The 23,940-nt window shown below is 45.2% G+C and overlaps 1 protein-coding gene across 11 annotated transcripts in view; it reads right to left on the bottom strand.

Annotated features, from left to right (window-relative positions):
- The window catches only part of RIN2 (Ras and Rab interactor 2), a 225,342-nt gene that overhangs the window by 16,084 nt on the left and 185,318 nt on the right, over positions 1-23,940 (bottom strand). For all 11 annotated transcript variants that reach the window (XM_086701579.1, XM_086701583.1, XM_086701580.1 and 8 more), the window contains 3 exons: positions 20,188-20,260; positions 15,219-15,310; positions 10,989-12,128 (listed from right to left, as the gene is read on the bottom strand). In XM_086701579.1, coding sequence (XP_086557705.1) covers positions 10,989-12,128; positions 15,219-15,310; positions 20,188-20,260 — 1,305 coding nt within the window. The remainder of the gene's footprint in view (positions 1-10,988; positions 12,129-15,218; positions 15,311-20,187; positions 20,261-23,940) is intronic.

The raw sequence follows: 23,940 nt of genomic DNA on the forward strand, positions 1-23,940 counted from the left end.
GATTCATTGCCAAGTGCCCATTCTCTTAAAATCCAAAATGAAAAGATAAAAAAAAAAAAAAAAGACCAATGTTAGTTTTTTTTTAAGCACATTTTTTAGCGGCCATAGTTTAGAAATCAGACTGGTCTCTTTGCATTCTTTTCCAGGACTTTACTCCTAACTCCCACCATCCTGAAATCCTTAACAAGCATAAAGAATAGAAAAAATAAAGTCCAAATGAGACTTGGAACCCACTGGTGTCCAACGGGGAACAGGTTCTGTTCACAAAACAAGAGGGAAAAATGATTTGGGAAAACAAAAGGAACAGAAAATCTTATAGAATATGGTTAGCTCAAAAATAAAAAAAAATTTAAAAAAGGAAAGAACAGATTGGTAACATCTCTCATAAATTACTACTATCTGTTGTTTTCTACTGTCTGTGGTTGTTTAAGATCCAAGAAAACAAAATCTCTTAAACCATAAGAACAAATGATACTACTCTAAGATACCTCATATGCACCGTCTTTTCAAATGTTCAAACAAACCTCATGGAGGCAGGACTATTATTTGTTCATTTTATATATCAGGAAACAAACCCAAAGAGCTCAATCCCACATAGCTAGCAAGAAAGGGAGCCAAGATTTGAACCCAAGGGATCTGGTTATGTCAATTGCATGTATCCACAAGCGAAGAAACGAGCATATAAACAACAATACTAGAGAACTGTTTGAGCTACAATGTTTTGAATATTCAAAACCAATTGTTAGGTGAATGATCAAAACTGGAAGCAAATTTTTGGAAAATATTTATAGACAGATCCTTTCAATTGTTCCCAAAGCTCAGGCACAAGCGGGAAATGGTAAAGAGAATGGCAGGGGCTTAGACACTCCTTGCCTTAGGGTGAGCTGATGCAGTCATTTATAGGAAGCATTCAATGTGTTAGCCTCTAGTGCTGTGAAGCGATCACTCCTCTATTAGGAATGGAAGACAGAAGCCCTGTCTCTGTTGCTTCACTCTGACCAACAGCACAGATTCCAGAGAAGGCCAGAGATCAGACAGGGAACCATCACAAGACTGGCTCATGCATCAGCTTGGTTTGAGTACTTTCTGCTTACCCACTGCTGCCTAAGGGGAAGTGAGAGTCTGGGAGGTTAAGGTAAAGTCCAGAGAAGGCACATGTCTTAGAAAGAACACTAGGAACATGAAGCCTGGCAGCCAGCCCGGCTCTATCTTTCTAAGCAACTTTGGCCAAATTGGTTCACCTCTCTGCCATTGACTCGAACTTCTGAATTGCCATCCAAATCACTGCCCATGGGAGGCAAGACGGAACTAGCACCGTGAGTGATGGCCAAAACAAAACAAAATAATAACTGACATTCTCCGGGGGATTCTAACAGTACCCAGAATCTAAACAAAATAGGTTGCAACCTATAGTTAGTTGACAAAGATAGAAGATGAGGTCACATGGCCTCTTGGTTTACTTGGTTTCTAGCATTCTGATTATTTATTTCTTTAAAAGGAAAGTGACAGAAAGAGAAGCTAATGTTTGAAATCTCAAATTGTGGGGGCGCCTGGGTGGCGCAGTCGGTTAAGCGTCCGACTTCAGCCAGGTCACGATCTCGCGGTCCGTGAGTTCGAGCCCCGCGTCAGGCTCTGGGCTGATGGCTCGGAGCCTGGAGCCTGTTTCCGATTCTGTGTCTCCCTCTCTCTCTGCTCCTCCCCCGTTCATGCTCTGTCTCTCTCTGTCCCAAAAATAAATAAACGTTTGAAATCTCAAATTGTGAAGTTACACATACATAATTGCCAAAGTGTGCCGAGTTTCCTCTGTGCTGTTCTTATTCCCAGGGGGCTCTATGTGTGTCCCTGTTGTAATGTTAACCCCCATCCCAGCCCCAAGAATCAGGAGCCAGTGACACCCTCATCGTGCAGATGCACAGGTGGCTTAGAAGTCAAATGACTCTCCCAGAGTCGTGGGGATGAAATGCAAGCCTGTCGCTGTTGCCAACAAGCCAGGTGGCACAACGGGCCTCCCTCCATCCAGAACGGCAAGACGAGTTTGATATTTTCTTTATGTGCTAACATATCTTCCTTTGACTGTTTAATTGGATTAAAGATTAGAGCTGACATTGACCGGGTGCTGGAGTGTTCCAAGCACTGTTACGTACTTCCTATGGATTTAAACAACTGTTTGGCTGAAATGAGTATAGAATCCGTATTTGTTTTAGCTTGGGTTCTCCCAGAAGCCAACCTTGAGACAAGGACTCAAGTATGAGTGGTTCATCTGGGAGGTGAGCCCAGGAAGCACTGGCAGCAGACAAGGGGAATGAGATGGGAGAGGAGGCAGCCAACATTATGTGCTTTATTAGTAATTGTAATCCAGTTGTTACTGGGGGCAGCTGGAGCTCCACCAGCTCAACCCTGCCGGAAGTCCAAGGCATGGTGTAGAGCAAGCCTCAGGGCTGTCCCACCAGAGGGGAGGCAGCTGGGGTGTTTATACACCTGTTCCTATCAGGCTCCTGGACAGCAGAGAGGGCATTAATTTCCCAGTCTTTCCAACTGCCCTGGACAAGGGCTCTGGTGGCATGAGAAAGTGTCAGGCAAAATGTCACAGGCACCAGGAGTTGGAAATCAAACAGGTAAGTGAGTGTCAGTGGGGCAGGCAGAGTGATGTCTGGTTCGTGTTACATATGAAGAAACAGAGGCACAGAGATGTTAAGACATATGATCAAGTATGCACAGCTCAGCAGCAGCAGAGCTGGGACTTCAAACCCAATAGTCCAGCCTGAGCATGTGCTCTGAACCACCACATGCCTTCTGCCTTTCAGCTGAGAAATTTATCCATCCTGTCTTGGCAGAGCTGGGATGTGATGCCCCATAGCCACAAGAGAACTTTGCTAATCCTCTGTACAAACTACTCATAAAAAGCAGACCACCTGGTGTTCAAGTGTCTCTTGGGTTACATGTGAAGTCCAAATGAGCCATTTCTACTTTGTGACCTTGAGAGAAGAAGGTGACCTTTCAGGGCCTCAGCTTCCTCATCTGCAAAATGGGATCACTCACAGCCTCCCAGTGGGATTGTTGTGAGGATAAAGTGAGATCCCACTCGGTGAGCATTTCATATGCACCTGTCACCTCATAAATGGGCAAGAATCATTGGCTCCCTCTTTCCTTTTGAATGTGGCCTTGGAATAGGGACACCAGGTTTAGCGATTCATGCCCATGTGGGTTTGTTTTCTTCTGTGTTAACTGTGGGTTACTTGGTTTGAAATGAGAACCAAAAGTGCTTTGATAAATTAATTGAGAAGCTGCCTGGTTTCCTGTACATCTTTCTCTCTCTTGTGCCTTCTTACTTTTCCTCAGACCCTCCCACCCATAGGTACAAAGGCAGAAGATCTGAAGCCCCTGGGTTTTCCTGCCCCGAATTTGCTGGTGTTTTGTCACAGCCCCACTGTGTCCCCACCTAACAGCTCAAACTCACAGATAAGCTGAACATCTTGGGCAGTGGTATGTCTTTCAGAGCAAGAGGAAGTGAGAGGTGGAGAGCCCCCACAGCCCCATTTCAGATGAGGAATCATGAGGGATGAAGGGTGGATTCGGTTCATTGCTGACAGGTTCTGGTCTACTAATTGTGAAGGCCTGTGTCACACTGCTGTCCCTACTCTGCGTCTGTCTATCCAGGTCTCTGACATCCTAGCTTGTCACACTGGCCTACAGGTGTTTATGGACAGGTCTGATTCGATTGGTTGGTACTTGGGCTCCAGAGATCGTTAAAGAGTTTGACTCTTACCCTGCTTGGGATGAGTTTTCTAAAATGCTTTTCACCACCTTAAAGACTCAGGCAGCTTCCGTGGGAGCGCCCCTGCTTTGCCCTCCCTTCTTCGTTCCATGTTCTCACTGAAGACAACAGTATTGCAGCCCTCTGTGCCTCTGTGCCTCTCCACATGCTCTTCCCTGTGGCCGGTGGGCTCCTCGCCTTTCCCAACATGGATGGATTCCCGTGCAGCCTTGCCTGTCCACCTCCTCCCCACACCCTGGGTCCTTGGAGTTCTCTGTTGCCTCTCCTGTGGCATAGAGCAAACTAGACCTCTCTCCTGTGAACACCAGACCTGACGGTTGGTTGTCAGGTGAGCCAGCTGCAGTCCCTAGCTAGAGGCCCACAGGTAGCAGGTACTCCAAAAGTGACTTCTGAATTGAATTGAATTCACTGAATTGAATTGAATTCACCCTTCCTTTGGGTGGTTACATGAAAATTATGCTTCTTTTCTCCTTAGCCCTGCAGAATATAGGAAGCGTGACTCTAGCAGTGAAGCCATCCCCCAGGTGTGGGGCAGCCAGCCCCATCCCTGCAGGGGTCTCCTCTTGCCCTGCAGGGGTGTTCTCTAATCTGGGTTTGCTTTACATATGTGAGCAATGCATGCTTCAGCCCATAAACAATAAATTATAAAGGATGTTTTATCATTTACAGGAAGGTCCCCCCAGCCCAGCAGAGATGGCACCAAAATAAAGATGGCAAGCTGTGGGGTGGTGATTCACTTAGGTTTTTGTTCATTTTTTAAAAAAAAAAATTTTTTTCTTTATTTATTCTTGAGAGAGAGACAGGGTGTGAGCAGGGGAGGAGCATAGAGAGGAGACACAGAATCCGAAGCAGGCTCCAGGCTCTGAGCTGTCAGCACAGAGACGGGTGTGGGGCTCAAACTCACGAACCACGAGATCATGACCTGAGCCGAAGTTGGACGCTCAACCGACTGAGCCACCCAGGTGCCCCAGGTGTTTGTTCATTTTGATGGGCTTCAAGGAAAGGCATTATGCAAAAATACAGGTAATGGTTTATGCATAGAATCTGTCCGACTGATTTCGGTACCTTCTAGTAAAGGGCCAGCAAAAACAAAAGCAGTGGAGAAGAGCCCAATCTTCCTTACTAAAAAATTCTAAATAATTGATGCAGCTCCTCTGGCCTTGGGGAGGTAGAGCTGAATTCTAACCTCATCCCTTGGGTGTGGACAGTGCTTAGTGTCCTGCTCCTGCAGAATAGAGTAGGGAGGGAAGGGAAGGGCTGGCCTTTAATTTTACAGAGCAGAACTTGATCTAGGGTAAGTCTTGTGGAGAGCAGGCACCCCCTGGTAGGGTGACTTCACCACTGTGGTCTTCTTCTCTCCTCATAAAATGGCCCCAAAAGGCAGTGTAGCCACCCTGGGTGGTGTGAAAAGCTCTCCAGATGAGTTGGCTCACTCCCACTTGTACCCCCGCTTGACCTTGCTAAGCTTTTGTTTCCTCATCTCTAAAAATGAGGTTAATAAATGGGACCCCAAGGCATTAAGGGGATTTAAGGGGATTCTCTGCATAAAAGTGCTCCATAAACCCTCAAGAACCACACACCGGCGAGGGATTAGGGGGACTTTCACTTGCTTCTATTAAAAACACAGTATGCATTTAACATACTCTTGGCCTTGACAAAAGGAGGCAGGCTATGAGTTCTGGTTTCTAAAAAGAAGCCCCAGGGCTTGGACGGTAAGTAAGAGTCTCCAAAGTGGACACCGTCCTCTGAGAGGTAAGGCGGAGCGTGCTACTGTACTGGCCTGTTCCCTGTAGACAGACTGGGTAAGCGAGGCTAGCCTGGGGGTGGGTCCCCGGATGGTGAGGGCTCAGTCTACATAGTGAGACAGCCAATCAGGACATCCTGTTGGTGGGAGTGGAGTAGTGGAAGACATGTCCAAGCCTCAAAGATTCTGATGCCTCCATTTCAATCAATGTAGCCTCTCAAGTGTCCCCTTGTTCATGCACTCAATTACTGTAAGATTCTTTTGCCTGGTGATGTTTCCTGCCTGGGAAGTACTGATCTCTCTCTGGAAGATTCTCAGGACATAGTCAGAAAACACTCCAGCACAGACATCTCCATGAACCTTATTTTGTGATGCCATCTCAGTTCCCATGTTGCTAACGGTGGGAATTACTGAGCTATCAGTACCCCTGCACAGAGTATTATGGAGTTGGAGACTCCTGACACAGATCCTTAACTCCAGAGTTGTGACCCTTCTTTTAGTTGATATAATTAACCCAATTTTCGATGCCCTAAGGTAAAAATGTACAACAAAATATGCCCCATGGAAAAAAAGAGGTACTTCCTGCTGGGGTCTTACATTTAAACTAATTTTCAAAACTAATACAGACATTCTTTTTACATGTTGCAAGAGGTCAATCTTTCTCCTTTCTCTCTACCCTTTGCTAACTGTGTAAGGACATTCACTCCATGCAGGAGATATGGTCACATGTTCTAGATCAGAAGTCAGACTTGAGGTTCTAATCAACTTGGCATCAATATGCCACTCTGGTGGCTCTTCAACTGAAAAAGAGGGGCACCTGGGTGGCTCCGTCAGTTGAGCATCTGGTTCTTGATTTTGACTCAGGTCATGATCCCAGGGTCGTGGGATTGAGCATCGTGTCTGGCTCCATGATAAGGGGGAGCCTGCTTAGGATTCTCTCTCTCTTCCTTTGCCCCTCTCCCTCACTTGTGCTTTCCCTCTCTAAAATAAAAGCATAAGAATTAAAATTAAAAAATTAAAAAGAGCAGATAATAACTCAAGGGCTTGAACCAAACTGTGAATTAAAAATTAAAAAAACAAGAGGCACCTGGGTGGCTCAGTTGGTTAAGCATCCAACTCTTGGTTTCAGCTCAGGTCATAACCTCATGGTTCATGAGTTCAAGTCTCACATCAGGCTCTGCACTGACAGTGTGGAGCCTGCTTGGGATTCTCTCTCTCTCTCTCTCTCTCTCTCTCTCTCTCTCTGCCCCTCCCCATTCACTATCTCTGTCTCTCTCAAAATAAATAATTAAACAAAATAAAAATTAAAAAACAAATCACACTAGACATTGAAGCTTGAGACAGATTCATGAAGCAAAGTAGTTGTAATTGTTTAACTCCTAGAGAGTTACTTCAAACCCCCTTTCTTATTCTGCTATGCTCACTTTTCAGTATTGTTTCTCTATTTAAAAAAAATCACATGAATATAAATTGAATTTAAAGATACTTTTTCTTCAAACAATTAAAATGCTCTTTAGAGAAAATACATGTTTTACTATATAGCAATTAAATAAAGCATAACCATTATTGTCCTGGTTTTTTTTTTTTTTTTTTTTTTTTTTTTTTTTTTTGTTATTGGGGTTTTGTTGTTGACAGTTGGTGGTGGGTTGTTTGAATGAAATAACAAATTTGGGATTACTGAGATTTTTGGAGTTGGACACACTTTGTTTTTCTTGACACAAAACTTGAAAACAGAGGGCTTTCCCAAGATTAACGTCAAATCAGATATAAAAGTTCTTCTACTTGAATAAAATCAAAATGCTAACCACAAAAATGCACCAAGTTCTGCAGAGTGGAGATTTCACGATCAGAAATTCTGAACTAATCTCTCCCATTGGTTGAAAACGACTGAAGCAAGAGTGGTACCATGTGGGAGCTCACCAATGAGGAACACATGTTGGAGCAATGAGTAATGTTATACCCTATCTACACTTGACACACCAGTAATGAGTATATCTCACTGTCAATGAAGTTACTGATCCCAGGGCTTTCTAGTAAGACCTGAAACTATGTGCACTTTTTGTTAAAGCATCTGTTTGTCCTTTCATGTACCGCTTTGTGGGGGTGGGGGAGTGAGGGTGAGTGGAGAGCTATCCAGAAGGGAAACCATATGTGGCCCTGGAATGAACAGAGACCTGACTTCCCTGGGAGCCCACCACGTCTCCCCCTCATTGGCTTCGTTCTCCAACCAGGAGAGCGAAGCTGATGTTAATCAACCAGTATTTATCAAAGAACCTCTAAAAGTCAGGGCTTTTGGGTGAGAGTACTTTAAAGAGTAGTCTAAACAGGATGCAACTTTTCCACAATAGGACACAAGCATTTAGAGTGGCAGGTTGTGTGTGTGTGTGTGTGTGTGTGTGTGTGTGTGTGTGTGTGTGTTTTGAGACTGACTTATTTATCATTTTATCCTTATCTAGAAAGTGCTGACTTAAAGGGTTGGGACAAGAGTATATGGATAAAGTGGCACTGGGTGAGAGCTACTTAGTGTCTTCCTTGGCTTTTCTCTAGGCAACTGAAGAACCACTCTTTGAAGAAGAGAGATTAGCAACATCTCCATATACTACGTGTATACATGCATGCATTCGTATGGCCATTTTTCACATATGAACGACAGCTCTAATTCTACATGGGTTAAGCCAGTGAAATGCCTCCTCCAGCTTCCTTGATTCTGGGATGGTCATTCTGTAAATGCAGGTTTTAAATGTAAATTCTCACCTCCTAGTTCAGAGCTATCATCTTCAGAAGTTGTGGGAAAGGAGGACAGGACCAGACTGGCATTCTTGAAAAGCCTTAGCAGTGTTAGTAGACACCTGTTCAGAACAATCTTGAGGCTTGGTATTCCAGAGATGGCATTGAGAGTGAATCCATTTGGAGTAAATACATTAACAGTGAATTACTTCCCTCCAGAAAGTGAGATATGGTGGGAATAAGCAAACAATGGAGGAAAGATCTGGGTTGAATCCAAGCTACCCTACTTACCAGCAGTCACTACAAGTCACTTTTTACATCATGGCCTCTGCTCTTGAATTTGCAAAACATGAACAATATCTACATAAATGTACCAACCTTGATTTGGTTACAAGGCTCAAAGGAGTGATTATATTAACAAGTCTATAGTAAACCAATGAGCACTTCCTTTATGACTATGTAAAACAGACAATTAGATAAGTCCACTTTTTTGTCAGAGTCCTAAACTAGTAACTTACACATTTAAAGGGATCAGTTTTCTGATTCTTAGGGTCACCTCTTTCTCTGCATTTGAACTAGTGTTGAGTTTCTCAGGTTAACCTCTGCTCTGGTTTACCTTTCTCTTAATTTTAAAAGCCCAACAACACATTTATTGTACTTTCAAAACTGAATGATGCTTTCATTGGGGAAGCAACATGTGATGAAGTTCCTGCTTTAATGCAAAAGTTTAAAAAACCAAAACAAACAAGCCAATAAAAAAGTGGGGCAATGCTTAGTTGGCCACACCCACACCTCCATACAAAATTTTAGTCTGAGCTGCCTCAACAAAGGGCTAGCCTACTCTTCCAAATGCTGCACCTGCTGGTTACTAGCTGGTGTGGCCCCTGGGACAAAGGGCTCCACCTGGCAAAGTCCTGCATTCTCCACTCCACAGGGGATGCTGGTGCCTGTTTCACTAGGGCGAGGTCAGGACACGCTTACATCACTTGGACAGAATCCTGGCTCCTATTAGAGCCTCCATAGATGTCAACATCCCTTCTTGTCATGACTTTAGATTTTAAATTAAAAGCTGCATCTGTTCAGAGCAGCAAAGTGTATGTTTGTTTTTGGAGAAAATGAACGCTTGTGCTCTGGGAGCAAATATCATATCCGAACTTCACTTCAAAAGAAGCCACTGGGGACCAGTACTTTGGTTGGTGCTTACAATCTCAGCGGGGAAGGAAAGAGAGGAAGGGAAGGAAGGGATGGCCCTTGTTCCCTGGGGAGCCTTGTCTCTGTGGGCTGGTTGGCGCTGGGGCCACATAACTCAGGGCTGACATCAGCGCCTGCCTGGCTCCCCCCACCGGACACCCCCAGAGGAAGCTTCTCATGAAGGTTCAGAGTCCCTGTTAATATTGCATCTGAACTGGTCTCCCCTGAGAGGTGGGCTCTGGTGGGATGGGACAGGATGGCCTGGGTGGCTATTCTGCCTTCCCCTAGAAACCTTTTTCAGTTCCAAGCACACCACAAGGGCACATTCCTTCCAGACTCTCTCCTCAGCAACACCCAGCTCTAACCCCGCCCCATCAACCAGGCTCAAACCCCGAGAAAACAAACAAGGCTTTGATTCCTTTGTGAGAAAATCAAAGAGCTGCTGAAACTCACTTAAAGGAGAAAGAGACAGAGACAGAGACAGAGACAGAGACAGAGTCCACTCTCTACCACATACTGTTTACTACTTTCAACAAACAGACCCAATCAGAAAGAAGAAATCTGGGTTTAGCTTTATGAACTGCCTGGAAATAATTTGGTAGCTCTTTCAGCTGTGGCTGCCCAGTGAACAAGCCACACTGAAATTAGCCCTTTAGAAAGAATCTTCTGAAATTAATAAAGAAAAAAAAAAATCCTTGCAACACTCTTACCCTGGAAAAAAGATGCCTTGCCAAATTCAAATTTTTCTTGGCCAAAGTAACTATTAACAATTCAGCCCTTCGATGAGGTTATAAAGAAAATATTTCCCCTTGACTTCGGAGAAAACACCTTTCATGTGACCTCCAAATATGTTACTTATTTGAAAGGTACACAAACTTGTCTTTTTTTTTTTTTTTAAGTTACTCCCAAACCGTGCCACTTAAGGAATTCGCTGGCATCAGAAGCCAGCAAGGCGGTTACCCTTTTGGGAGAAGGGTGATAGGGTGGTGGTCCCAGGGGGGCTTCTGGTTGTGGGTTCTGTCGTGCTTACTGAGCTCTCACTTGTCACAAGGTGTGTTCACTGTGGACACTCCTCCAGCTGCACACCCGTGATGTCTGCACTCTTCTGAACATACACTGTACCTCAATGAAAAGTGTACTACCCAAACAAAGCAGAAGAAAACACTCTGTCAGAAGACAGCACACATACCTTTCCAGGCATGCACTGCCTGCAGAGATGCCCTTTCAGGAAACACTCAGCACACACAGCACAAGACAAGGTGGGCAATCGGACCCTCGGAAGGCAAATTCTACCCCTGAGCAGAACCGCTCTGAGGTTCCCATCAGGGGCTCCTTGAAAACTAGCAGGCAGGTAGCAGGAGTCAGGTATAAGGTGAGGTCTGCTTTGAGAAGCTCAGGTCCCATTCAAATGGGTGGAGGGGGTGGAGTATGTTGTTTTGAACTCCAGAGAAAACTTCATCCAAGATCACTGCCATCGGATACAGTGTCCTGTGAGGTTACAGTAGTTTTTATGTTTAAAAAGAAAAAAAAAAAGGCAAAGTGGGGACTTACCGATTTGGTCTTCGGGGATCAGCGACTCGATGGGGGGGTCCAGCTCTGAGCTCTGAGACAGATAGTTCTTCACCTGGGTCATGAACTGCCGGATGGTCTGCAGCATGTCCGTGCTGGACACGTGGCACTCCTTGTTCTCCTGCAGAAAGCTCACGTAGTCCTGCACCAGGCAGCCGAAATAGGTGCACTTGTCCCGGGACAGCTCGGCGATCCTCCTGACCATGCGCTTCTCGGGGGTCATGAAGGAGCTGAACACCCCGCTCATCTTGCGCAGCTGGGACTTGACGAGCTTGGGCAGCACGAAGGAGCTGTTCCTCTTCTTTTTGGACTTGACAGGGGGGGCCATGGTCTCCTGGTCGCTCTCCTCTTCGCAGTCCTCCAGGCTGCTGTTGGTGTCCGCCTCATAGCCAAACAGGGGCATGCTGCGGTCGAACTCCAGCGAGTCGGAGGAGGAAGTGGAAATGCTCATGTCGCTCAGCCTCTGTCTGCCTCCATGCCACGGGGGCCGTGATTCAGGGCCGGCGGCCCTTGTGCAATCCTCCGGAGGCTCCGCAGGCGGGGCCCCACCTGGCCCGCCAGCTGTGCCCGGCCCGGGCTCCTCCGGCTCCCGCTCCTGGCCAGGACGAGGCCGGCCGCCGGTCAAGGTCTTTGCGCTGCCTTCTGCCTCGAGAAAAGAAGCCTGCTTCTTCAGCCGGGGTGGAGGGATGGGGGTTGGTTTCGTTCCAAGCAGAGCTACGTTCCCATGTTTGTTATGGTTGACTGTTTCTGGCATGCTCGCCTGGGTTTCAGTCCTGGACAGCTGAGGGCTTGTGTGGAGACTATTAATAGCGGGTGGCGGGGGCCTGGGTGGGGGGGACCGAGGCCTCTCGGTGCCATTCGCGTTGGGAGTCCTTGTGCAGGGCCGTTTCAGGCCTCCACTGAGGTCCTGGCTGTGCACTTTCAAGAAAAGAGGATTAATAAAACACAGGGCTCCGTTGGTCTGGCTGCACTCCAGCTCCGAAGGCGTCCTGGTTTTTATAGAATGCACTCCATTTATAAGGCAGAGCTGACGAGAGGCAGGACAAACACCGTCTGAGGAGAGAGGCCTATGGGGAGGTGGAGGGTTTGGGGGTTTGTTGTCAGCTGGAGAGCTCCAAAAATCTGAAAGTCATTATCAGTGAACACAAGAATGTAAATACAGTACTCTTGGGCCATTCCTTCACAAATTAAAAAAAGCACACTTGCATGACAACACACGTCTTTCAAGGGGGAGGTGCCACACTTGAGTGTTTTTTTTTCTTTTTCTTTTTTGCTTGGACTGCATTCCCTTTACTGGAAAGGGTGGAAATGCTGCCAGGCCCAGCTGTGGGCTCACAGGAAGGCTCAAGGGGCTTTTCACCTTCAAAGCCCTTGAGAAATGGCTTGGCCAACATACAAAGCCAGCCCAGCCTTTGCACAGGTAAGGAAAGAAAGAATTGGAATTGTTACAGTGTAAGCCTGGAAAGGACCACGGAGCTCCCGGACACGCTTAACAAAAACTGAGTCTCCTCGCAAAGCAAGCCACCCTTCCCAATCTACTTCTCCTGGAGGTGCCCTCCATGGAGGACCTGGCAGTTCCCCTTTAATGGGCAGGACCAGCAGCTGGGCCTGGGGGATGTTACACAATCTGCTTAGGGTTTTACACGTTCAGCATTAAAACCCCAAACAGAGGAAAAATACACTCATGGAACCCATCAGCAGAAAAAAAAAGGACAGCAGGCCGATGCAAATGCTAAGTGCAAGTTCAACCGTTTATCTTAGCGGTTAGCTGCCCGTACTCTGCAAATCCTAGCCCTTCTCACCGTGGCTTACACACCCAACACTCTTTGGCACAGCGCACATGGCTTACTGCAGCTGTCTGTATGGCCCATGTCACCTACACACGGGGCTCAGTTTTCTGCATGAATCCAGGGAGGCAGTGGTGGTGATAAATGTTATCTACTGCTAATTTCCATTTGGAACAGGTTTATTCTCTCTCTATAGCTCTGCCTTGTGGTGTTTGCCTAAAATGTATTCTTTTTTCCCTACGGGCCCAGAATGGCTGATCATGGCGGACAGCGAGGAGGCTGACGTTGGGAGCCTTTGCCCTGCCCTCTCTGTTATAAACATGCTTGATATTGTGGCCCAGTCACCTGCCCTTCCTCTCCTCTTTGCTCTGTGTCATCCAGCGCAAGAGCCAATGGTCACCTGTGGCTAGTGAGCCAACGTGACAGAGGACTTCAATTTTAAATCACGTCAGTCCATTTAAGTTTCAAAACAGACATGCAATTCAATCACTGGAAAACTGTTCAATCGTTTTGGAACTTGGGTATGTGAATGCAGTTTCTCAACTATAAATTTAATCAGCTCTAAATACAGATTGTGTGTTTCTGATGAAAATTTAATGCCCCAAAAGATATAAGGATAACACAGGCTGGATTCAAACATTTAGTATGAAAAAAAGGAATGTAAAATATCTCATTAATACTTGTAAAGTATATTGATTCTATGTTGAAGTGACATTTCATATATATTACATTAACTAAAATAAATTATAAAAATTAATTTTCACCTGTGTCTTTTTCATTGTCTTTAACAGAGCTACTAGAAATTTTTAAATTACTCATTGGCTCACCTTATATGCACTTCTATTGCCCAGTTTGGGTCTTGGTGGAATGGTTTCCACCACCTTTGGGTCCTTCTTAGGCTTCTACTGACACCACTGGTAGACTTTATAAGGCATAGTACACTTAGCTTCCACATGGACTATAAACCTGGGTAGTGGGGAAGGGCAGCTATGGACACTATTAACCTTTGACCCCTCAGTGTGGAGCCTGGCCTGCCACATAGCAGATCCTCCAGAAACATTTGTTGGAAGAACAAATAAATGAGGCACAGAGTTTTACAAAGTGCTGTCTCTTCCCAAAATGAATAATGTATACATTGGCTGTTACGAATTGAGTATATATTAATTGGACATCATTTGCTTCTATGGTCAGTGGCCATGGAACAAGGTGTTCTTAAATTTGTCTGTGCAGGAAGCTGACCAGGATACTTCAGTCCTTCAGGCCTGCCACAAAGTATACTCTGCACACTGACCACAGCACCAGGAGTTAAGTGGGTGGAGGTCACCAGCGGAAACTGACACCTGGTACAGGTCTTCAAGAGGCTTACAGTCTAGCTGGTTATATTAACTGAAATTCGGGAAAAGTTTTAAACCCTCTCCAAAAGGTGTGTGAAACACCATTGCAAGAGATGGTGTAACTTTTCAGAAGGGACACATCAGACAGGCCTCAGACACATGTAGCAATTCTTTCAAAAGAATCTGAGTTTGAGAAGGGAATCTGAGTCTCCCTCCAGGCTCCTCATAGGCTCCAGGAGTCCCAGGAGTTGCATTTCGGAATCTCAAATTTCCATTCAAATATTATGGCCTGGTTGTCAATCTTTTGGAAGACTGACGCCCTAAAATCTTAAGAGAATTTCCCCTTCCAATCTAGGGGGAAAACTTTTTTTTTTTTTTTTTTTTGGCAAAAGTTAAACCCACACAAATTCCTCATGGCAATGGGACGAGGAAGTGAAACTGGGTGAACTGTACATCCTGATCCATCATCAACCACTGTCCAGAAGCACGGTATTGTGTTCAGGGGCATTGGCAAAGGGGCAGGAGGGGGAAGCAAGTGTCCAGCTGGCCAGGGCAAGGATGCATGGCAGGATAAGGGACATGGCCCAGAACACCAGGACCAAAATTGAACAAGAGAGGAAGTGAGACAGATGTTAGTCTAGATGTCTGCACGGTCAAATTCCTCAAAGCACAGACGTGCCGTCAATGCCCATGTGTTTCTCCGGAACAAAACTCATGCACGTGAGATGTACTGTGCTATTTCCTTTTCTGTCAAGCACAGCCTTTCCCCAGCAAGATGCCACAGAAAGGAAAGACATGACCCATTTGAGAAGTTTATGTTCCATTAGGACTGGGACACTTAGGGTAGCTGAAACTCATTGATGGGAGCTGCTGGGGAGGTGTGGGGGTTACCCAGATAAACTGAGCGCTCCCCTCTGAGAGTCAGTAAAATGTCTGACTTAGAAAAAAGAATCTCAGCAGGTGTGACTCAGGGCCAAGTTTTGCCATGGAGATAGGGATTATTTTTCAACAATGTATCATCAGCCAGCCTAACACTGACTGTGTTTCATAGATTCATTCCAAGAGAGACCTGGGCAGGGGGACCCACTTACTTAGTCCCAGTTGGGCTAGTTCTTCAAGTTGAGCCTCCGTCTTGGCTGTTGAAATGGCGTAAGGCAACTTCAAGGTGAACGGCAAAACGTCCCTGGTTTTTCAAAAAGAGAGTATTTGTAATTACATGTCTGCTTTCTATCTCTAGCATTTCCATCCTAGAGATGTTTTGGCTTAGACTGAAACATCCTAAGTAGACGCTACATCATACCTCATACCTAACCAGAACTTGTCTTTACTGGTGACAGGACTGCAAGATGACTATTCTTTCCTGTAGTAACACAGTCAGGACAGGCTGAGAGATAAGGCTGCCTGGTTTCAGTATCTGTAGCGAGGACCAAATTTCCTTCCTGGGTGGCTGAAATGTATCTAGTGTTAATATCAGAATCGCTACACTGGTGGATCTTACATACATACATGTAAAACATTATACACTAACTTGTTACATGTTCTGAATACTGGGCCCCAATTCATTGGGCAGGAATGTGTCATCCTAAACCATGATTTATTATTCCAAGTCCTTACACAGGGCAGTTTTTCAACCACCATTGGTTGGTTTTACTTTGACATCTTCTAGCTAGAGTCCATGCAACCTGCTTTCTGTGCTGAAGACAAAACTTCCTCTTGTGTTTTAAGGTAGTGCTTCCCTATCTGTAACATGCACACGTGAATCCCTCGGAGTCTCGTTTGACTGCACACTCTGATTCAGGAGGTCTGGGTGAGGCCAGAAGTTCGGCATTTCCGCCATGCTCCCAGGCAATGTTGCTGCTGCTGCCCCTGCACCAAGCGTTGAGTAGGGAAGCAAATCTAAAGGACTTCATGGAACAACCCTGCCCTCAAGCAGCACGGCACCGTGTGTAGACCACGCATTCAACATCACAGACTAACAGGCCCAACAGGAAGGAGCTGAAAGAACTTTCCAGGCCCTGGGAGAGGGTCTGGCATGCATGAAGAATAGCAAGGAGGCCATGATGCCTAGGGTGGAGTAAGTGAGGGACAAAACCTGGAGTTTCTGCCTGTATTTTGTCTGCTCAAGATGTTGTGAAAATCTCCATTGAAGAGAATAACTATCCCAAACAACAAGTTGTTTACCGTAAGATTAGGCAACATTCTAACTGAATCAGATTAAATCTGGATGACTTGAGAATTTTGGAAACCCCTGAAGCTGTTGACAATGAATAACAAATTAGTAAGGTCAATGAAAAGAGCAAAATATGAATAGAATGTGATTCTTGGCATGGGCTGTAATATACTGCTCACATAAATACTAGTAATTGGCAGTCAGGAGGCTGCTCTTTCCCGAGGTGTCAAGGATGGGTCACCCCCTGCTTCCAAGGACCCTACCGTCTGCCTCCAAATGTTGCGAGTACCTTCTTCTACTTGTTCACTTGCATCTGTCATGGATGAAGCAGGCAGAGCCTCAGGGGATGGCAGTGTTTGTTATAGCTGCTGCCTGACCCCGGAGAGGTGATGACTCAGATTATAATCTTAAATGAAGATTAATGGGAAGCAGAACTTTGTAATGTCAAAGCAGCATATAAATATATGTTTCCACGGCTATACAAACTTATTAAAATCTTCTTTCTTGAGACAATTTGGGGAAAGACACATATGACGAAACCAACCTATGTTTACCTTAAGCATTTCACCTTACCCAATCCAGTACCTGGAGCCTAAACATCACATGGCTGGTTTTGGTTTTTCTTAATGGCATCTATGACAGGAAGCCACACCTGTCATTGCCTAATGGGTAGTCTTAGACTTTGATCTCCTGGAAAATTAGAGCCCTCTTCCACTGTACCAGCTAAGGGTATAACATAGCATCTCACCACCATCCCCCCTCCCCACAGGGTCACTTCCCTCTCATTAAGGAAAGGAACCCTAATTCTAAAACTTGTATAACAGAGAAAATAAAGCCATCTTAGGTATAAATGTTTCACCCAAGAGTTTTAGTACACACGTAATCTACTTTTGACTCTTGCTCTATATGTTGTATTTCTAAACGGCAGGAGACTAACTTTATTGAGCACCTCCAGTGCACCAAGCACTGTAACTCATGTGGGACCCACACAGGCCATTGGAAGAAGCTCTGATATCCCCCATTCCATGGATCAGGAGCACAGGAGAGCACAGAGGGGGAGGTCCCTGCACCCACTCACAGAGCTAATGTGGAATTAAGCAACCCGGGTGCACTGGATCCCAAAGTCTGTGGAGCTGTGCCATACAGTGGCAAAATGTGGGCTCTAGCATCAAGGCAGGCCTGGGTTCAAATCCAATATTTGCTACATATTTATTGAATGACTGATTGTAGACAAGTATCTCACTCTCTGAGCCATGGTGTCTTCATGATCCTAATTTCAGTGTTCCCATGAGGATTAGAAATAATGTATATATGGTCCCTAGCACAGATATAGAAAGCCCCTGAAATTATAATCGTACTTAATAAGTAATAATTAATAATTATTATTTCCTCTAGCTCTTTGCTACTCAAAATGCAGTTGTAGGACCAGCAGCATTGGTCTCACCACCTAGAGACAGTTGGAAACACAGACCATCAGGTGCTGCCCCAGACCCCCCAAATCAGAGTCTGCATTCTAATAAGATTCCAGGTGATTCCAGTGTGCATGAAAGTTTACAAGGAAGTGCTCTCCACGACACTGATTATGACAAACTGACAGGGGGCTACTAGACATTGGTGACCAAGGTTTGCTCTCATTTATATCCGCAGCTCTAGTCTTCAGTGTGTCCCTCTGATGTGGCAAACCACATGCTGATTGATTCATGAATTCTCTAGTCTAGTGCACCTGTGCAGATGCATTCTGGGTGAATACCAGGGCTGACAATCCAACCACTTTCTCTACATGAATATACTCATGTACTAATAACCAACTAGAACATTTCAAAAACATTTGGTTAAGACTGGGTCAAATCAATTACTGATTACTAAGAACATTGACTTGGGTAAACCGAGTAACATAGAACATTAAAAGAGAAACAGAAACACCAAGAACCTTTGCATTTTGAGGGAAAAAAATAGAGAAATGAATCTCAGGTCACCCTGATCATAAAATGTCAATGTTGGGATTTTTCCATAAGCACCTTATATCGGTATCATGCTTTGTAGATTAAAGAAGGTTTTCATGTGCTTTATCTCCTTCAACCATCAAATGGCCCTGGACAGCAGGTACTCCAGCCTATTATGAACACTGAGAAGAGAGATGGTATCTTTTGTGTGCCGATGCCAAATACTGTTTTATAGGTGTAATGATCTTTCATGACAGGAAAATCAACAAGCTAACTATGAAGAGTAAGCATTGGCCAACTTCACCTCTGACTAACATGTTAGTGTTGAAATTCACTTTCGGGAACTAGATGGCCTCAAACCAGTTCAGGTGTGGGTCCCTGGGGAAGGTGGGGACATCTGCACCGTCCTCTTCTTTTCTTTGGGCAGCAGATCTCCATCCTTGCACAGGCCAAGGGCTGTTGGTGGTGTCCCCTCATAGAGCTGTGTCCAATTCTAGATGAAATCCCCTGGTTTCTTCCTCCTGGTAATCAACCCCTGAAAGTGCTTCCCCACCTCAGGCCATTAATTATGTGGTGTTGCCAACCTGGTGACTTCTAGGGGTCAATAGCTCAGTGCCATCCCCCGCGAGGGTCTAGTCCAACAGATACAATAAATGTCTCACGTGAGAAATAACTTTACCCTTAAATTAACATAAAGGAAATGAACCCCAAATAAGCCTCTCAAAGTGTGATGGCTCTAAGACATGATCTTTGGAAACAACCTAGTCATGCATGCCTGTCTGTGCTCTATTGGCTGCAACAGACATACAGAGAAGGCATAGAGGCCAACTGAGCTCCACTGCCTACATGGGGGCAGTGTCAATCTCTGCAGATGAAGAGTATGGATTCTTAATCACCAAAAGAATACTCAATTTGAGGACACCTGGTTGGCTCAGTCAGTTAAGTGTTGGACTCTTGATTTCAGCTCAGGTCATGATCTCACAGTTCGTAAGTGTCCATGCTGACAGCAAAGAGCCTGCTTAGGATTCTCTCTCTCCCCCTCTCTCTGCCCCTCCCCCATTCATGTGTGCATGCATATACCCTCTCTCAAAATTAAATAAATAACCATTAAAAAGAAAAGAATAGTCAGTTTGAAAAACTGGCTAGGAAGAAAAAAGAGAGAAAGACTTCAACAACTCACACACTCCCCACACTTATTAACATGGTGATTTTTGGCTTAATTACTTGTAGTCTAACACAGTTGCTTTAGTTATGAAAAGGACATGAGCACCAAATGGGCCTGTAGGACAGTGATGCAAGGTTTATGAGCTGGTTTAAGGAGCCCGTATTTCTAGAATGAACTACATCCCTTGAGGGTTTTCAGAAACAGTATCAGGGACATTTATTTATTTTTATTTTTTTCAGAGAGAGAGAGAGAGAGAAGAGGGCACAAGTGGAGACAGACAGAGAGAATCCCATGAGGGGCAGAGTCAGGGCGGGGGGAGGGAGAGAAAGACAGAGAGAAGCAGGGTTCACCTGATGCAGGGCTCATGCTCACCAGATGCAAGACTGGAACTCATGAACTGTGAGCTCATGACCTGAGCCAAAGATGTTTAACTGACTGAACCACCCAGGCACCACACATTATCAGGGACCAGGTTTGCACCATGGGTCCTTTTCTGTGTGTGCATGTTTGCATGTATGTACATGTATGTGTATGTGTGTTTGTTTCCCCTGCTTGCTGGGTCGAGGTGAAACGAACCATAGGGACAGTTTGAAGACACAGACATATTAATTTGGAGGGACTGGCGTAGTTATTTTGATCAGTAACTAATCCTTCCAGGGACATCTAGTCAGCGGCAAGCCTCCCAGACCCCTCCACCCTGCTTTAATCTAGAAACCCCAGGGCTGTTTATATTTCACACACCAAGCAGGCACTTGAACTCCTAAGAGGAAAGGAGGCCTTACCTGCTGATGCAGTAGAAAGCAATGAGCCGGAATAAATCTGCAAAACTGATTCCTGAGCCTTCCAGGGAAAAGGCTGGAAAAGAGAGAGTTTGGAAACCAGCTGAGTGTCCTGGAGCACTGTTCTGGGAAAGGAAAGGCCCTCTGGTGTTATCTGCTGCGTGCATAGGACCATCTCTGACCTCTCAAACCATCTACCGTGTGGCTTATCAGATCCAGCTGTGAGGAGGATGTGTGTCAGCCAGAAACAGGCCAGTAGAGTCCACGGCCTAGAAGTTCAGCCCCTGACTCACTGGGAGCACGTGCTCCAGTGCTTGGTAAACAGACCGGCGCAGGCTCAAAGTGTACAACTATCTTTTTTCTTTTTTAAATTCAAACACAAAGTTGGTCAGCGGGCAGGGGCCAGTGAGGCTGGAGGGAGAGGCCATTGGCACACAACAGAGCTTGGTAAACACCCAAGCCCCCACCACCCTTGACCTTCCTAGGTTGGCCCTCCTGGGACACACTCCTCTTTGCCAAAACAGGCCATCTCTGGTTAAGACACAAGGCAGCTTGGAGGCAAACAGAAGGTTCCAGTAAATTAGTTTTTAAATTCAATGTGAAAGTTTCAAAAACTCACTTACTTAGAACGCCCCCACCCACTACCACTGTCACCACCAAGGGCACAAGCCTCCTAGGGAAGATGTTCTGGCAAGATGGTGTACCATACTGCACATCTTCCAAATGGCAGGGCAGTGAGTGGATAACTTCAAATACTTGTGTATTTGCCAACCACTCCTCATGCCAGGCTGGCTGAAATGCCATTCAGACAGTCTTTCAGAAATATTCCAAACATCCTCAGCTTTGTGAAGATTTCCTCATTTCCTCAATCAGATGAGTTTTTCTCCCAATTGCCACACTTCATGTCCTCATTTATGTTGCTTGCTATTTGCTTATGTTGTATTATTTTGATTGTTTAGTATTTCTACAGCACCCCCAAAATATACCTATGCCTCTACACACATACCATGACATAGACAGAAACAAAAAAATACACACATGTGCACCACAATTTAGTAAGTTAAGTAGGAAGAAACCGATTTGGGGTAGGTTAACTTCTCTGAGCCTTGGTTTTCTCCTCTGTACAGTGGACAATAATAGTACTTTCCCTGTCTCCCCAAAGGGTAGGAGTGGAAAGGGAAATTTAAAAAAATGGAGTAATTCATGTGAAAGCAGTCTATACAAATATGAGCTGGTATTTGTTATTAAACCATATTGTCCAGATGTTATGACAAAATATCTATGTTTTCAGAGCAAGTCCTTCCTTTCTCAATTTACCTCCATTCATAGAGAAGCAAGGCCCTGGCCAGGAAGGGGCCATCATGGTGAGACCAAGACCTGTGGTAATTAGTTACAGTCAGGTTAATGCTTTGCTCCGACTAGCTCTTTCAACCACTTTAAGTCCCCCAGATAGGAATAGGGAATTGATCCGAGTCTTGACACAGTAGAGAAGAAAAATCTTCAGCCAGGAGGAATCTAAGATGAACACCCAACATTAACTGTACTTACTGTAGGGGAGCAAAGAAGGGGCTTCCAGGCTAACTTATCATGCTTCACTTTGGATATTAGACGGGATTTAAAAACCAGTTAGATCTGGGGCGCCTGAGTGGCTCAGTTGGTTAAGCGTTTGACCCTTGGTTTCTGCTCAGGTCATGATTTCACGGTTCATGAGTTTGAGCCCTGTATTGGGATGTGTGCTGACAGTGCAGAGCCTACTTGGAATTCTCTCTCTCTCTGCCCCTATCTCGCTTGCACACACACACTCTCTCTCTCTCTCTCTCTCAAAATAAATAAACTTAAAAAAAATTTAAAGGGCCCCTGGGTGGCTCAGTTGGTTAAGTGTCCAACTTTGGCTCAGGTCATGATCTCCTGGTTTGTGGGTTTGAGCCCCGCGTCAGGGTCTGTGCTGACAGCTTAGAGCCTGGAGCCTGCTTCAGATTCTGTGTCTCCCTCTCTTTCTGCCCCTCCCCTGCTCACGCTTTGTCTCTCTCTCAAAAAAAATTAATAAACATTAAAAAAGATTTTTTTTAATTAAAAAAAAACAGATCTATCACTTGTTGGCAAGCTGACTTTCAAAAGCCACCTCAGCATGGCATATCTTTACTTAATATTTAATCGTCTTTAAAATGGAGGGCTTGAAATCTATCTTGTGATTACCTCCTAATGCAAATAAACTGGTATGAACTATGCACAGGTCACTGACTGTGGAAGTCTTTCGTGGCATCAGTGCCCTTGTGAAGCCTGGAGGAAAGACATTACCAGGCCCAGGTTTACAGAAGAACCTGAGGTTGACCACAAAGAGGCTGACAGGTTTCACTTCTGCTAGAAATGTGTCCTCTAGACTTCCATTAAGGCCATTTGGCTCAGTGAGACTATGAACTCCAGGTTGAGTATAATCCCTTATTTGCCCTTAAAATGACCTCAGTACCTTTGGTTTTTCAAATGCAGAGACTGAGGCTTGCTTAGGTGTAAATCAAGAAGCAAGCAAAAATCCTAGTCTCAGTCTTAACGTTTATTTATTTTTGAGAGAGAGACAGAAAATGAGTGGGAGAGGGACAGAGAGAGAGACACACACACAGAATCTGATGCAGGCTTCAGAGCCTGAGCTGACAGCACAGAGCCCGAAGCAGGGCTTGAACCCATGAGCCGTGAGATCATGACCTGAGCCGAAGTCAGGAGACTTAACCAACTGAGCCACCCAGGCACCACCACCCCGTCACCCCCAAACCAGTTTCAGTCTAACTATTGAGAGAGTCAACAGGCTTCCAAACTTATTTCTCCTGGCCTTCACTCCTCAACTTGCTAACCTGTGATTTCAATGAAACCTTCCCCTTTGGAGCACAGATTCACTATGGATCCTTCCTTGGAAGTTGGCAATACATCAGCATTGTGTGTTCCCTTTTATATTTATTTAAAAAAAATTTTTTTTTCAACGTTTATTTATTTTTGGGACAGAGAGAGACAGAGCATGAACGGGGGGAGGGGCAGAGAGGGAGACACAGAATCGGAAACAGGCTCCAGGCTCCGAGCCATCAGCCCAGAGCCTGACGCGGGGCTCGAACTCCCGGACCGCGAGATCGTGACCTGGCTGAAGTCGGACGCTTAACCGACTGCGCCACCCAGGCGCCCCATCCCTTTTATATTTAAAATGTGTCCAGGGGCACCTGGGTGGCTCAGTTGGTTAAGTGTCTGACTTCAGCTCAGGTCATGATCTCACAGTTTATGGGTTCAAGCCCTGTGTCAGGCTCTGTGCCAACAGTGTGAAGCCTGCTTGGAATTCTCTCTTTCTCCCTCTGTCTCTCTGCCACTACCCACCCCCTCCCGACTTGTGCTTTCTCTCTTTCTCAGGATTAAATAAATAAATAAATAAATAAATAAATAAATAAATAAATAAATAAATAAAGTGAAACGTGTCTTCCCAAGACTTCACATTTTCAATGATTGCAGAATAGCAAAAAGAAAACCAATTCTATTGAACACCACTCTCCCTTCAAAACTTCTGCCAGTTGATTTTTTCAGAGGGCTGGATTCTGCCTCTGATTAGCTGCATTTCATAGACGACTGAACAGTGATCATCTGGAGGGAACACATCCACTCAAGGATTATTCACAAGATGTGCAGACACGTGCTGTAGCATGAGAACCCATAAAAAGGCCGAATCGCTGCAGCCTGTCCTACAGGTTAATCATCAGCAAACCTAGGAATCAAATCCATGCT

Source organism: Puma concolor, chromosome A3, assembly GCF_028749965.1.
Source record: "Puma concolor isolate L17-30 chromosome A3, mPumCon1.1.hap2, whole genome shotgun sequence".
NCBI lineage: Eukaryota > Metazoa > Chordata > Mammalia > Carnivora > Felidae > Puma > Puma concolor.